Below are 14,403 nucleotides of genomic sequence, written 5' to 3'. Positions count from 1 at the left end.
GACTCCGCACCCAAGAATTGTTTGGAATTATTGGACTAAAAAAACTACGTCGAAATAAGAATCCATACTATAATATTATAAATGCGAAAGTAACTCTGTCTGTCTGTCTGCTACTTAATCACGCCTAAACTACTGAACCAATTTGCATGAAATTTGGTATGGAGATATTTTGATACTCGAGAAAGGACATAGGCTACTTTTTATCCCGGGAAAATGACGCATTTCCCGGGAAAATTCAGGTGGCGAACGAAGTCGCGAATAATCAATATTATAATGACATTGAATTAACAAAATTCCGTTGTCATGGCAACTGTTTTAATGACGGATATGCCTTAGCGCAACTTCGTTACATATAATATTAAGAGAATATTTTTCGTGAAAAAAAAAAACATATTTTGTATCACCACGCTACGACCAATAGGAGCAGAGTAACAGTAAAAAGGTGTTACAAAAACGTGGAAAATTCTGACCCATTCTCTCTTATGTGACGCAAGCGAAGTTGCGCGGGTCAGCTAGTACTAAAATAAGACCATTAACAATAAGAACTATCCGGGAAGCCTGCTCCGCGCGTCTCCATCTGTATGGTTAAGGGTCAAAGCACATCATCAACTCGGAAACGTTTCATAATCGTTTCTACTTGAGCCGTTCAGTATTACGAATGAAACTCCTGTAAAACTCTAGTACACGTATTATATACGTGGTAGTAACGGATATAATCATCAAGCTTGGAGCAAGCTCGTCCTGTGGTGTGGTGCGTGGTCATCCGTAGTATCCGCGCTTACGCCTGTTTCTTCGTTAACTCCTATAATATTCTATTCCCATCTAAAGCTATTGCTATAAAAGACATCTTGCAAGCATTGGATTCCAGCTGGTGCTATCTTTTTCAGAGTTGATAAGTGTGCTATGAATCTTATCCGAAATAAGTCACGAACGTAAGTTGACGATGTAAACATTGACTTTCAGGCGGATTGGAAACGGTTTTCATTATTACTTATAATTATATGGTGGCACATAAATTCACTTCATATTGATATCTATATAATTGAAAACGTAATCTTTGCATTAATAATAATATCAATCTTAAAATATGATGGTTTCACCACTTCTGTATGAGTATCGATTAACTTATCAATAGGAACATTGACAGACTGACGTACATTGGCTGTCTGTCACTATCGAATATGTTATCCAACACTTATATGCCATAAAACTGGCTCTCAATGTAAGTACCTACTACATTTTTTCAAATTGTCGCACTGTTGTTGTGTTATAAAAAGAAAACAAGAGTTTGTCTAGCTAGTAATAGGTTTTATTCGATAAAATTGCCGTTTTGTCTTATAGTAAGAAATGGTTTTAAAACAAATAGACCTATACCTGTCCAATCTGAACAAAATAAATAAAGTTCTCTTTAACTTTAATTACCAGACAGAAATTGTTATTTTTACAATGCTACATACATAACTACAGTACAACTACTGTCGCGTAGTTGTATTATTAAAAACCTATACAACCTAAAGCAATTATACAAAATATCTTTTCATAGTGTACTTATATTTAAAATAGAAATATAATATCGTCACATTTTGTTCATTTATCAATTATTATAGGGCAGATAACACCTGTCGTGCCGAAATTACTTAAAATATAAGGTATTTTTTACATTGAATTTATGTCGCTCCAGGAATGTGTAACTTCAAATTGGAACATCACAACTGTTGATTACCGAAGCTGAATATAATATTGTCAACAATAGCCCCTTAAAGATAATGGAGGGTGAGATCATCGAGACTGTAGTTGGAAGTATTTCAGTTATACAATTTGTACAATCTGCACAATACCCTTTTTGTGATTTTCATATACTTCTTAGAAAATAACGTATTGAAACTGATTGGCATTCCTTTCACACAATAGAAATTTCACTGAATTACAACAGAAAGTAACACATATATGTATATAATATTTTAGGAAGTATTATGGAAGTCAGATCTGGCCGTGCTGTATACATGATGATTAAGATAGGATTTTCAACGGCGCATATTTTCTGTTATTGCACAAAACAAGTTATATGTTACAGTAATAAATTATTATAAACAGCATGTATACAGCCTGTCTTAATGTTTAAACCATAAATATTAATAACCTTGAACTTGTGTATGTATGCTTTTGTGATCGATTCAACGAAAAAAAAGATAATTTAAAACGTATTAGAAAAACGCGGAAAAATCACTAAAATGCGCGTTATTCTTTTTAATAAATAAACTCTATCGGGATGTTATAGGATAATTTGTATCTCAATTAACACATTTACAGGTTGCGGTTTAATTATGAGCCCCTTCACAGAACCGTTTGTCCAGCGAAGGCATTCAATGAACGCATGCGCAGCGCAGACGCCGCGGCACGACGTTTCTTTTGCAGTTAAATAAAGATTGTATTGTGTGACGTCTAAGCCGCAAGATATCGCGACGCCAACGTGCATCATCTGCGCTGCGCTTATGTACATTGAACGTATTCGCTGAACAAAAGTTAGTGTGAAGTGGCTCTAAAGGAGAGGTATAAAAAAAACATAATACTTTACCAATAGTTACAATAATATTAGGCCCTAAAATTATAGATATCACAAATCAATAATGATATTTCGTTAATACAAAGGGATCGTCATTTTCGCAAATATATCGATTGTATCGAGCCTGCTTCAATAACCTGTATAAACTGTATTATGACTGAACCAAGATTAACAAAGACTGATTTTATTTATCATTTTCTCGCGCCGATTTGGAGAGTGTGTACGGGAAACTATGTTTACATAAAATGCTGTGTTGCCTGTGTGTTGTTTTTAAAAGTCAACATTTTAAATAAAAATGTAATGTGTGCTTGTGCCTCAAATATTATTGCTGCAATATTATTAAAGTGGCAACTCTGACTATACTGACCAACTTGACTACTTTATTCTTTCCAGGTAAAATATGTAAATTGTAAGTAAATTGGGGAAGCGCTAGCACAACACGTAGATATTTATCAACTTAGGGCACTTCTCTGTCAACTTTGCTAAGCACTTTGTTAGCATCAAGTAAGTTACAAAATACTTTTTGCTACACTAGCGCCATTTATAAAAGGCTTAAGAATTGTTATTGCTTACAGTCTCTTTTTAACAGATTCTACGATTTAGATCGTTCTCCCGATCTTCATAGTTCCAAGTACACTCTCTATAAATGACAGTGAATCGGTTGTATGGCAAAAACCGGCACGTTTAGACCTTAATCAAAGTGTACCGATTAAAAAATACAGTCCAGCGTCCAACATAAGGAGTCAGTGGCTCATTTTTTTATTCATGTAAGAAATAAAATTAGATGAAATACATATTAAATTAGTTTGAGTAACAGAATTTCGAATATGTTGACGGCCTTTAAATAAAACAATATAACAAAGTGTGCCCTTTAAGAACTTATTCAACATATATTTTTAAAACGATTAGTTAACATCCGAGCCGTTATAATGATGTTTAAACAATGTTCAGTGTTTAAGACTGGTTTCACAGAAAATCAGATCGTAACCTCACGAAAGGTGACGATTTTTCTCCGAGATGATATAGCACTAGGTATTCGGTGCTTGCATTTACATTATTATACAGTAATTTATGTTCAACTTGTTTGGCGATATCTATACACGAAGGTAAACTAACACGTTATGATTTACCGGAGCGGAGGGACAGTGATTTAATAATATTATTGTGTATGAACCCAACACTCACGAAAAAGGCTTTATAATAATATGCAGCTATAACTGATGGGAGTTGAGTAATCAGTGTAATAATTAAGCGAGACCGAAGCCGCACTAGTTCACTTGTTTGTACTTAATAATAATACAGTAGTTTTGTAGCCTTTGGGATAAATATGAGGAAACAAAAACTACATGGCTTCATACAAAAGATTAGTCGACCTCGTTTAAATGTTATTGTTTATCAATAAAGGTTGCAATTTTTTAAATTTTTATCTGGTTTCACATATTTCCAATTGATTGAAACAAAGTATTTCGTGGTCCCGAATTGGCTCTGTGAAAATTGCTGAAAATAGAGCGACGCAAGCCACACTCTGAGTACTAGTTCCAAAAAACAAAACCATTAACTTAGATTCTATCACAGCATTACAAGCTAGGCTCGCGTTTCCATTACAATATTAGTTGCTAGTCATAAGGAAAATGGAACTTGTAGAAATAATAAATAAATATTGCTGTTGTTTCTTACAGAAATAAGTTAAATCAATTGCTTACAATCATTTTCGTTTAATACTGCAACTGATATGTCAATCATCAAAGGCCGCCTTCAATATGAAACTGTTAGTTACAACGACAGGCTCAAAAAATAACCCCAAACTCTTGAGGTGTCACTTCTTTGTACCTTTTCAAACATTAGTAATTATTGTACGGTCTGTTCTGGTGTATTAGATATTAGCATGCAGTTTGCAATAACGTATATTACGAAATGAAAATATCAATTTTAAAAGGCGTGGATTAATCTTATTCGGTTCGGTCTAAAGAAGTGATCCTGAAGAGAATCGGGGTAATCATCAAGTAATTATGAATTCGCTACAAAATGTACCTAAACAGAAAAGCAGCGTAATTTGCGTACATTTAAGGGATAAAAAATGGCACCGGTTTTACAACCACTAAGTAACAGCCAATAATAAAACGATCGAAACATCTTTAAACGAATATCATCACGCTCGAGGTTCAATTTAAACTACAAATAGATCCTGTCCCAGATTTCGTAATATTAAATGCTAGAAAATATATAGTAAAGTACAAAAACAATTACATACATACAGCACGTTTCTTCTTGTATAAAATCGAAATAAAAATATCGTCCTTATAAAATATTAGCTAAAGGCTGGCACAGCGCCTGCGGGCGGGTCGCGCGGGTGGCGGGTGTGCGGGGCACTAGATCATCTGGCGCGCCATGGCGTGGCGCAGCTTGCGCTCCCACGACTCCGCCTCGGCCCACGAGTGGCGCACGTCGCGGAACAGCTGCGGACAAGCGCACACGTTATAGTAATCACCTGCAAGTTTCAACTGCAAAACTATGCGGCAATTTTCGCTCTCATAACCCGGTGGGTTAGTATTCGACTCTGCGAGGTAAGGCCGCGAGAGTTGTTATCGTAGATGTCGCTACCGAGGAACATTTAATAACTTTTAACTATTGCAGATACCATGGTATACTAAGTTTTTAACAGTTAGTTTGTTAAATTGGCTCCTGCATCGGAAGAATGCTGAGCATTCTGCATTTTACAAAGAATTGATGTATCGATTTTGGATCCCTAAAAACTTAACTAATAGAATACTTGTGTACCTACCTAATGATTTTATTTTTATTTTTCCTCGAAAGAAGAGGAATATTTATTTTTGAGATTTTGGATAAAAATTAGGAAAACTAATGCGACAGATAGGTACTTATTTTCTATCGGAAATAAAACTCGTCTAACCTGCGATAACCAGACTTCGTCGGCTAACAGCTCGTTAAGAATCACAGTCGTGTCCTTGCTGGGGTTCTGCATTCTCTTCTCGGTGACACGTTTACTGCACTCGGAGTACATCAAATACTTTTGATGCGATATCCGCGAGTATAGCTGCACGCGACTGCAACACGTCGCACACACCAGGAACTCCTGAAAATTCAGTCGAAAGCGTAAGTCTATAGAAAACGAATCGACATCGCAGTCTCCGAGGCGAAATTCGAACGTATACGGAAGGCGGTCCGAGTATTAAAGGAGAGAGGGGCGAGGCCCTTGTACCTTCTCGTAGGCGAGGCGCGCGTCGGGCTGCACGGGCTCCAGCGTGGCGGGGTTGTAGGGCTGCCCGTACAGCAGCAGGCGCGCCACGGCGGCGCGCGCGCAGGCGCGGCAGGCGCCGCTGCCGCCCGCCACGCTGAGGCCGGGCCACGTGGCCAGCGCGGCGTCCAGCGCCCGCGCGCCCGCCCCTCCGCCGCTCGCCGCGCCGCCCGACACGCGCGCGCGCATGGTCTCCGTCACCTCGTCCACCGTCTTCACGTTCGACAGGAAGTATTCGTCTGAAATTCGATAACGTCGCGTGAGTCTCCGTAAGGAGGGCGCTTCTATTCGCGTTTACGTTATTATTTGTCACCGGCGAGTGATCGGCGTTTACCTTGTTCTTGAAATATTTCCGTTAGAAAATTGGGGTCTAGGGCGTGCGATATTAATGTTTGTATATAAACTTCGAAGTTCTCCTGGTACATTTGAGTCTCTAGCATTCTCTTCTCGATAAAACTGCAGTCGTCGAATGGAAGTTCGCTTCTAACTAGCTCCACTATCGTCTCCAGGTGAGTCTGCGACCGCACTTTTACGGGGACTTGAGTGTATAACTTTTTATTTTCTGGATTCCATACGGTATACTGAAAATTAAAAAAACAGACGATATTATAACATAGTAGGTGCCTATTTATTGAACGTGAATCGCGAAGACAAATTAGAAATTACAATCGTCAATCTAAAAACATTTTTCCGAGTGTATTAAGTAGATCTATACGGACAAGCCCCAACATTTATACAATATACTAATTAGTTTTTCTAAAAACAATGAATTATTACATTTTAAATACTTACTGTTGAAATATTACGGTATAAAACTTTCCCACTCTCTTCAAAAGGTTCATATTTTTGTAGTAAAGTTTTTCCGTCGACTCTCCAAATAGCTGGCCACATTTCATTTAATTCTGATTTTAATGCTATGAACTCTCCTGACTAAAATAAATTGACAAATTATTAATCTGTAATCACTAAAAATAATCGTTTCTGATTATTGTAATGGCAGTTTTGTTGTACACATTTGCTCATTAATATCTACAGACATACCTATAAACAAGTAAAAATGTTATAAGTAGATAAGCAAGATCAATGAGCGATATTAGTGAAAACATTGTTTTCTTAAGTAGTTATAATTGATTATTTAAATATTATTATTTATACCCAATACGCAGGCAATTAGATAGAATCAAATGTAAGGAATCGTGCGATAGCAGTTTTTCTTACTTGAAATAGTACAAAAAGTATCAAATATACCATAGATTTCAGTGCCCACCAAAAGGTACTAGAGGAGACTAGTCTAAATAAGAAAATATACAAACCTGCCTACTATAAAATCTTTGTGATAAAAGAAAATCTTGCTCAATAGAAAAATGGTTAACTACGTTAAGATTTTTTTTTACTATTACACACAGGTGGTTTATAACCGGGATAAATGCATAGGATATTTTTACCCCAAGATATCTTTCCACACGGACATAGTCGTAAGCAGAAGATAATAAAAGGATAACATTAAACAGAATCATGCTTTTTCGTTAGCGAAGAAGTAGCTCAATAGATTCAAATTTGATGGAATAAGATCAACCTACTAAAATTCCGGATTTGAGGTTTATGCTGTGTAAACTAAAGTGTATAAAGAATCTAAAAAAAGGTTCATACCTGATAAGGCATTTCTTCAATCGGCCTCGTGTTGTCTATTTGCCCACTACTTGTGACTTGTTGATGAGATTTGATGTGCTGCATGTTCCTATTGGCTTTATTGTCGTTATCTGTTGTCCCATACAACCCATAACCCATGTTAGCCCCATGAGCTGCAACTAAATTAGGAAAAATCTAGCTAAATATTTACACCTCCCGACCCAGATATTCAACTCTTGAAATGTCCTAGAAATTATTAAGTACGAATAGACGAATGAATCGTTACGGCCAAAGTATCGAAACATTCGGTATCTACAACTGACACCACAGTGTGGTAGGGATGAGTGTGGTCTGGTATCAAATCGCATCAGGTAGGTTTCGATAGTTTGTTCGCACTTCACAAAAATGTGTTATTAGGCATATTAGTTCAAAACTATTCTTATTTTGTATTTCTATTCGTTTTGAAGTTTTTTTGCCCAAATGTAATGCTTCTTTGCTATATCATGATAAAGATATTGGTAGGAGGGGTTAGGGATCAGGAAAGCCAATTGATGAATACCTTCATCAGTGCGATAACATGTACACACATTACAATACTTCATTTAAAACTTAAGATATTCTTTAACTTTTGTAAACGATTGTATACAATTTGATATTGTTGCACTGTACATGTTATCCCTATTTTGGCGACGTGAGGGGTGCTACCAGGAATAATTACAAATTAAAATTATTTAACACATTATCGGTAATATACTCATGTTTATTTTATGTCTTCTCCTATTATACAAAATTATTTACATAAAATATTGAGAGTTGTGCATAAACAAATAACAATTAAATAGAAATACAAAAAACTTATGTTCAGGACATGGCCTTCTAATACATTATCTCGTACTTACTTATAGCTGTCAATGTATTATGCAATAATTTCCCTTACAATATAAAATCACTTTCAGCTATATAGAATATGCATACACTATCGTAAGTACTAACTAATCTCAAATACTGTAAAATACAATACATTATTTTATATGTACAACAGACACCCACTGGTATGAATTCCATAAAAAAATATACCACAATTTTGGAATTATTAATGGTAGCACCCCTTCAATAGCGAGTATGACAAGAGTCACAAATTCTAAAATTTACAATAAAATGGCACTAATAATGTGTCATTAACAACAAATTAAGTGAAATCTTGTTACAGGCTAACCCTAAAAATATCGACGTTTACTAGGATAGGTACATCACATTTCTTTTACAGAAAATATTTACAAATAATAATCATAGATTTCATCTAATAAAAATTTACATTATCACAGTTAAAATGTAACAAGTTTTCACGTTATCCTGCCTAGAAGGCAGTTAGCTTGCTCCTGTCATACAAGCTTCAGGGCTAGCTCTTCACCATCGCGCTCTACTTCTTAAGTGGAAATCTAATAAATTGAACGCACCTTCGTCGGGCTGATGTTGGTAATAATATTGTTGCTGTGGCGCTGCCTGCAGCGACGTCACGGGCGGCGGCGCAGGAGGTCGTGGCTTCTTAGGCGCGGCCGGCTGAGGCGCCACTACCGCCGACGGTGTCGGCTTATTCATTGTTGTTCGACCCTTATTTTTTCCTTTATCATTTAAAGGTGTACTAGGCACATTAAGCACTGGCTTATTAAGCCTTCTCGCTTCTTCCTCGGCGTCGTAAGTGGCTTCTTCGCTGCCGTCATATTTACGTTTTCTATCCTTATTCAAATTATAGTAGCGGGGATCGTCTAACTCCTTTGTTTGAGACGTAAGAAGATTCGACGATGCGCCGTGTATTTGATTAGCACCCAACAAGCCTGTTGCACCCAAGCCAGCTGAAGAGCTCATGACTGGATTACTTAGTGACATACCTGAGTTTATCACGTTCGTCGGCGCCATGGCCCCATTAGCACTTTGCGTCGAATTCGTATCACATTGACTTTTATTATGATCATTCTGTGTATAAGGCTTATTATTTGTTGTGTTATTTGTAGTTCTAGACCACGTAGACTTTCTGGCGCCTCTGCCGGCCGGTGGAGGAGATGTGTCACGCTCCCCTTGTAAAAATTTCAAATAAGAAGCCATGAAACCTGAACCGGGGCCCGTGACAGGAACATTAAATTTTTTATCCATTATTTTTGAAGTAGCGTCTTGTGAAGTGCTGTTAATGTTCTGCTGCTGTGAAGAGGGTGCTACCGTCGATGCAGTATTTGCCCGTTGTTCTGCAAGGAAACCAAGTTCTTCCTCTATATTAGGTACTACCACCTTAGGCTGTTCCTCTTCACGTGTTTCAGGCGTCGAAAAAGATGACGAGGAAGCCGAAGGTGGAGTCTCGCTAAATGACGACAATGGTGTTAACTCCACAGAAGACTGGAAATCAGGATGGGGGCCTAGATGGAAGGGTGGAAAATAAGTAAGGGCATGTCCATGGGGCATGGCTAGCGCTTGATGTTGATTAGCAAAATTTGTGGCGTGTAAGGGAGCTTGTGAACCAAAAGCTGAAGTGCCGGGAAACATTTTGGGAGGTGGGGGAGGAAGATTCCACCTCTCAAAATCAAAATAGCTACCATTTTGTTGTTGATTACTAGTTGAACTATGCGCGGGCGGAGGAATTCTATTTGCTAAATAATCGGCCATAACTACATTAGACAACTCATTCATATTTGCATGGGGAACAGGTTTTTCTACACTCTTTCTTCTCGAAGGTATCTTATTTGATATTGTAGGAACAGATACTGGGGTTTGATTTTTACTGGACTTAACATCTTGTAATTGACAACTTTGTTGTAAACTTTGTAAGTTTTTTACAATACTCATAGGATCACCACGACAGCTAGAAAGATCTTGTAAAGCTACATTACTACCATCAAAATAATTTTGTTTATCAGGCAAGCTTAATGATCTACTGGAAGATTGATTTTGAGAAACAGCTTCTTCATTATGAGTATTAGTTTCAGTCAAACCACCATTGTTATAACTAGCACTACTGCTATTACTAGAATATTTTCTAGGTGCCTGTCTATCATTATCCCAACAACCTTGCCCAGTCGTTTGATTTCGTTCATATCTACTTTCATTATAAGTTTTATTTTGTTCAAGACCTAAAGCTCTAGTTATAACTGAAGGATAAGCTACTTGATTGTTTTGAGGTGATCTTGTTACTGAAGCATCTAGAGGAGATCGCGGTGCTGCACTATTTACTTTATTATAGTGATCAGTGTGTTGCTGAGGAGAATTTATAGAATTCATTGGACTATGATACATAGGGTAGGCAGGACTAGACCCATGATCTAGGGGAGAGGTTTGTGGTGCTGCTTGAGAAGGACTTTGCCTTCGAGGGACAACCACACCACAGTCTGGACCATTTTGTGAACTACTACTAGAATATCCGGTATCTGTACTAGAACTACTTTTTGCTCTCACATGATAATCTGATTCAATATTGTTTCCACTCTGATAATGTCTAAAACTTGAGTTTTGAGAAGCAGAATACTGGGAATTATTTATCCTATTTGATTTTGATGAACCTCCACTACTACTACTGTAATTCAATCTTCCAGGTGCATCCATTATAGAATAACTTATTGGAGATGACTGGGGCTGTACTTTTTCATTTGAATCACAACTCTTTCTTTGATCATTAGTGGTTAATTCTGGATATATTTTACTTTGTGCCTTAGTCTGTACTAGTGGTGGCTTGACTGTAGGTGGTACAAAACTACTTATACTATTTGTTCGGGAAGATTTTTCACTACTAGTATGTTTTGGGGACTGAGAACTATATATGGAAGCTGATGGTCTTGAAGTGGTACTGGATGATGTTCGGTAATCTTTGCTGGAAGGTGTTGAGGAAGAGGTTACAGGTGGAGTTGACACTATACACGATTGCTGTGAATGAGCAGTTGAACTTGCAGAACTTGAATAGGACTTACTTCCTGCATAATCCTGTTGTGATGAAAGTTGACCACTCTTTGCACTGCTTGTACTATATGAATTATCAGTCTGATTTCCAAAAGAAGGAGATTGAAAAAATGTTGATGACGTTGAAGTAGCTGGTTGTTTAGGTGCAGTTGCTGGTGATCCTGACCTATTAGTTTGTTTACCAGCACTGGATATCTGTGAGTTGAGATGGTTATTGAGAGTTTGTGCAGCAGCAAAATGTGCATTAAAATTTTCATAAGTGGCTGATGCTTTTGTTGTTGCTGGACTCGGAGATGAGGGCACAACACTTTCATGAGGTAAAATTCCAAATGGGCTAGGGAGTTGGTTATTTCCTTGCCAACTCAATCCTGTAGTACTGCCAGGAGTTGAAGACTGGTCAAAAAATGATGTCCCTTGTGCTGCTAGTGTTTGATGTGAATAATTTTCTCTTAGGGAAGAGAGTTCTGATTCCACTGAGGATTGTTTTGATGCAACTGCAGCCTGAGCTTGAGCTATAACTTGTCGATGTTGTGCTTGCAGGGCAGAAGAACTGTAATGTGCAGGTTTTGGATTTGCATGATGGAACAGTGGTGAAAACACTGCATCATACCCAACTGCAGGTGGTGATAGAAATCCTGCAGGATTGAAGGGTGAGGCAGTTGATGAACCAAGTTGTCCAGCTAGAGATGCTGTTGTGTGAGCTGCTTGCAGAAGCAACTGACTGGTAGTAGATGGCACTGATTGGCTGCCTAATCCAGAACCACCACTTGCTAGGTGGTGATGAAAATCCCCACTTGCAGCACCGGCCTGGACCCCTGCTAACCGATTGTATGAATATGCTGACCATGGTCCTACTGGATCCATTACCACCTCCGTGATGCTTAAGTATCAATGTATGTAATATGTCAATAGAAGTCCACACTTTCATCCATAGTTTGTAGCACACAATCAATTGTTTTGGTTACTACCACTTTATTACTACACTGGATCTCATGTTGAATTTATAAAGTCTTCATACAGAAGAACCACTCCTGGAAAGAAATAAGAATGACTTGAAATATCAAAACAATACAGAATTTGAACACAACAATAATATGATCCTATAAGAACTGGCGCCTTGTTACTATGAAATAACTAACAACATTCTGAAAACAAGCGCGATAAACCGAAAATATTATGTACAAAAAAAGATCTAATAACATAAATGAAATAAAAATAATCTGGCGCTTCCCTATACAAGCGTCAATGAGTGACGGAACAATACAAAATCTTATTTCACACTGAGACGCCTAAAAGAGTTTGCATTTGTGCGAAGATACATACCATCGCCTTGGTTTTCCACAACCATTTATCAATGTGGTTTCGGAGGACGCTCACACGACAGATAACATCATAAATATGGCCTCGACTCCTCGAGTGCTCGTTGCGACGGGTTTTGTCTATTGTGAAATGAAAAGCGACTCAAGACTCAAGTTGTACACAACCAATCACTTAGTAGTTTACACTTTACAATGTTATATCTTCTGCCGTCGTTAGAATATCGATAATGTTTCAAAAAAGCAATGACTTTATTTACAAGTAGAAATACGACAACGTTTCGCCTTTCACATTAATCGCCGCCATCTTACTTGTCGAATATCTGTCGGTCGGTCGAAAGAACGAACGACCGCACACAAAACAAGCGACACAGCGCCATCTAGAAAACAGTTTGAATGTAAAAAATATATGGTTTATTATTTTTTTAAATATTACAATAATATATTCGTTTGTCACAATTAAATAAATATTATTGTTAAACTTATCGTTTTCAGTAAATGGTACTCGAATAGCGATAAATGATCTTTTTTCATATTTATAGTGATCAATAACATTTACTGAACTATTTTAGAATTTAGCGCCATTTGTCTTTTGAAGTTGCGTTTAGTTAGGTAGTTGTTAATTTTTTTATTTTCAGAAAATATGATTTAGTTTATAAATATTTTCACAAATATGCAAATATGTGTGTCTAGGAGGTCTTGTAAAAATCATTATAAATTGGTGAGTCAGGTGGAGTGGGATTTTATTTTTAATGTTAAAGTAAAGGTAAATGATAAAAAGAAATAGGTACAAACATCTTTTTAATATTTTGTACCAACATTGGTAAGGTAGGGTTTCTTTAACCCACAAAAACGCGTTGTACGTATTGTAAGTTATGGTAATATCTAACTAAAACAATAATCTATAAACAGTACCTACTCATAACTGTATTATAACGAAATAAAAACAACAGCAAAGAGTTAATATTAAGTGTGTTTTTTTTAATTCTTGTCCACGTGGTTTGGATTTGAACCTATTGATCGTTGGGCCGTCTATATTTTTTTAGCAGGTTTATGTAGGTACCTACCTACTTCCTAGGTATGAAAAGGTATCTGGCACCTATAAAATAATTTTAGGGTACTTGGGTTACTAACTACGCATGTTATGACAATCCGGTCGGACGCATTATAATTTGTAATTGAATATATTTACGTATGATTTACGAGCCTAAGTAGGTACCTACTTTCCTTGGTTCTATTGTAGCTTACAATAGTTGACACTTTAACCAAAGTTTAAACGTGTTATTTCAAATAAGTGCCTATCGTAATCGTACCCAAATTCCCAAGAATGACATCATGGTCGTAAAAACATGTCTCGCTTTTAACGACTAGTTCATGTCCGCAGCATTGAAGGTTAATATTATTAATTTTAATAGTGTTAAAATATAGGTAAGGAATAAGAAATCGCCTTCGAAAATTAATTAATTTTAATATACCACAGACGAAAGGCTCACAGAAAAACGATTATATACCACAGAAGAACGACGGTGTTAGCAACTGACGACTGGCCGAAGACGACACTGCATGGGTTGAACATCGATATGAAATACATTACCTCTAATAAATAGTAGGTATTAGGTAGGTATAGCTTAATCTCACAGCAAAGGGAAATCCTAGCGTGGTGAAACCTCTGCATAGGTTCTTATACAGCTGTTGAAGGG

General features: G+C 37.1%; 1 protein-coding gene across 2 annotated transcripts; it reads right to left on the bottom strand.

Annotated features, from left to right (window-relative positions):
- Window positions 1-1,287: 1,287 nt before the first annotated feature.
- Window positions 1,288-13,049, bottom strand: LOC142974497 (uncharacterized). 2 transcript variants are annotated; one of them, XM_076116898.1, is made up of 9 exons: window positions 12,711-13,048; window positions 11,399-12,418; window positions 8,906-9,688; window positions 7,470-7,627; window positions 6,612-6,749; window positions 6,154-6,400; window positions 5,784-6,058; window positions 5,475-5,657; window positions 1,288-5,019 (listed from the first exon to the last, which is right to left on the bottom strand). In XM_076116898.1, exons 2-9 carry the CDS (start codon window positions 12,249-12,251, stop codon window positions 4,933-4,935), a joined length of 2,724 nt encoding a protein of 907 aa, XP_075973013.1. In that variant the 5' UTR covers window positions 12,252-12,418; window positions 12,711-13,048; the 3' UTR covers window positions 1,288-4,932. The 2 variants fall into 2 exon arrangements, with proteins under 2 accessions (XP_075973013.1, XP_075973012.1); XM_076116897.1 differs by having other exon boundaries at window positions 8,906-12,418; window positions 12,711-13,049.
- Between the last annotated feature and the right edge of the window lie 1,354 nt (window positions 13,050-14,403).

The sequence above is a fragment of the Anticarsia gemmatalis genome, chromosome 7 (assembly GCF_050436995.1).
Source record: "Anticarsia gemmatalis isolate Benzon Research Colony breed Stoneville strain chromosome 7, ilAntGemm2 primary, whole genome shotgun sequence".
Lineage (NCBI taxonomy): Eukaryota > Metazoa > Arthropoda > Insecta > Lepidoptera > Erebidae > Anticarsia > Anticarsia gemmatalis.
The sequence above is the reverse complement of the archived record's forward strand: the minus strand, read 5'-3'. Positions and strand labels throughout refer to the sequence as shown.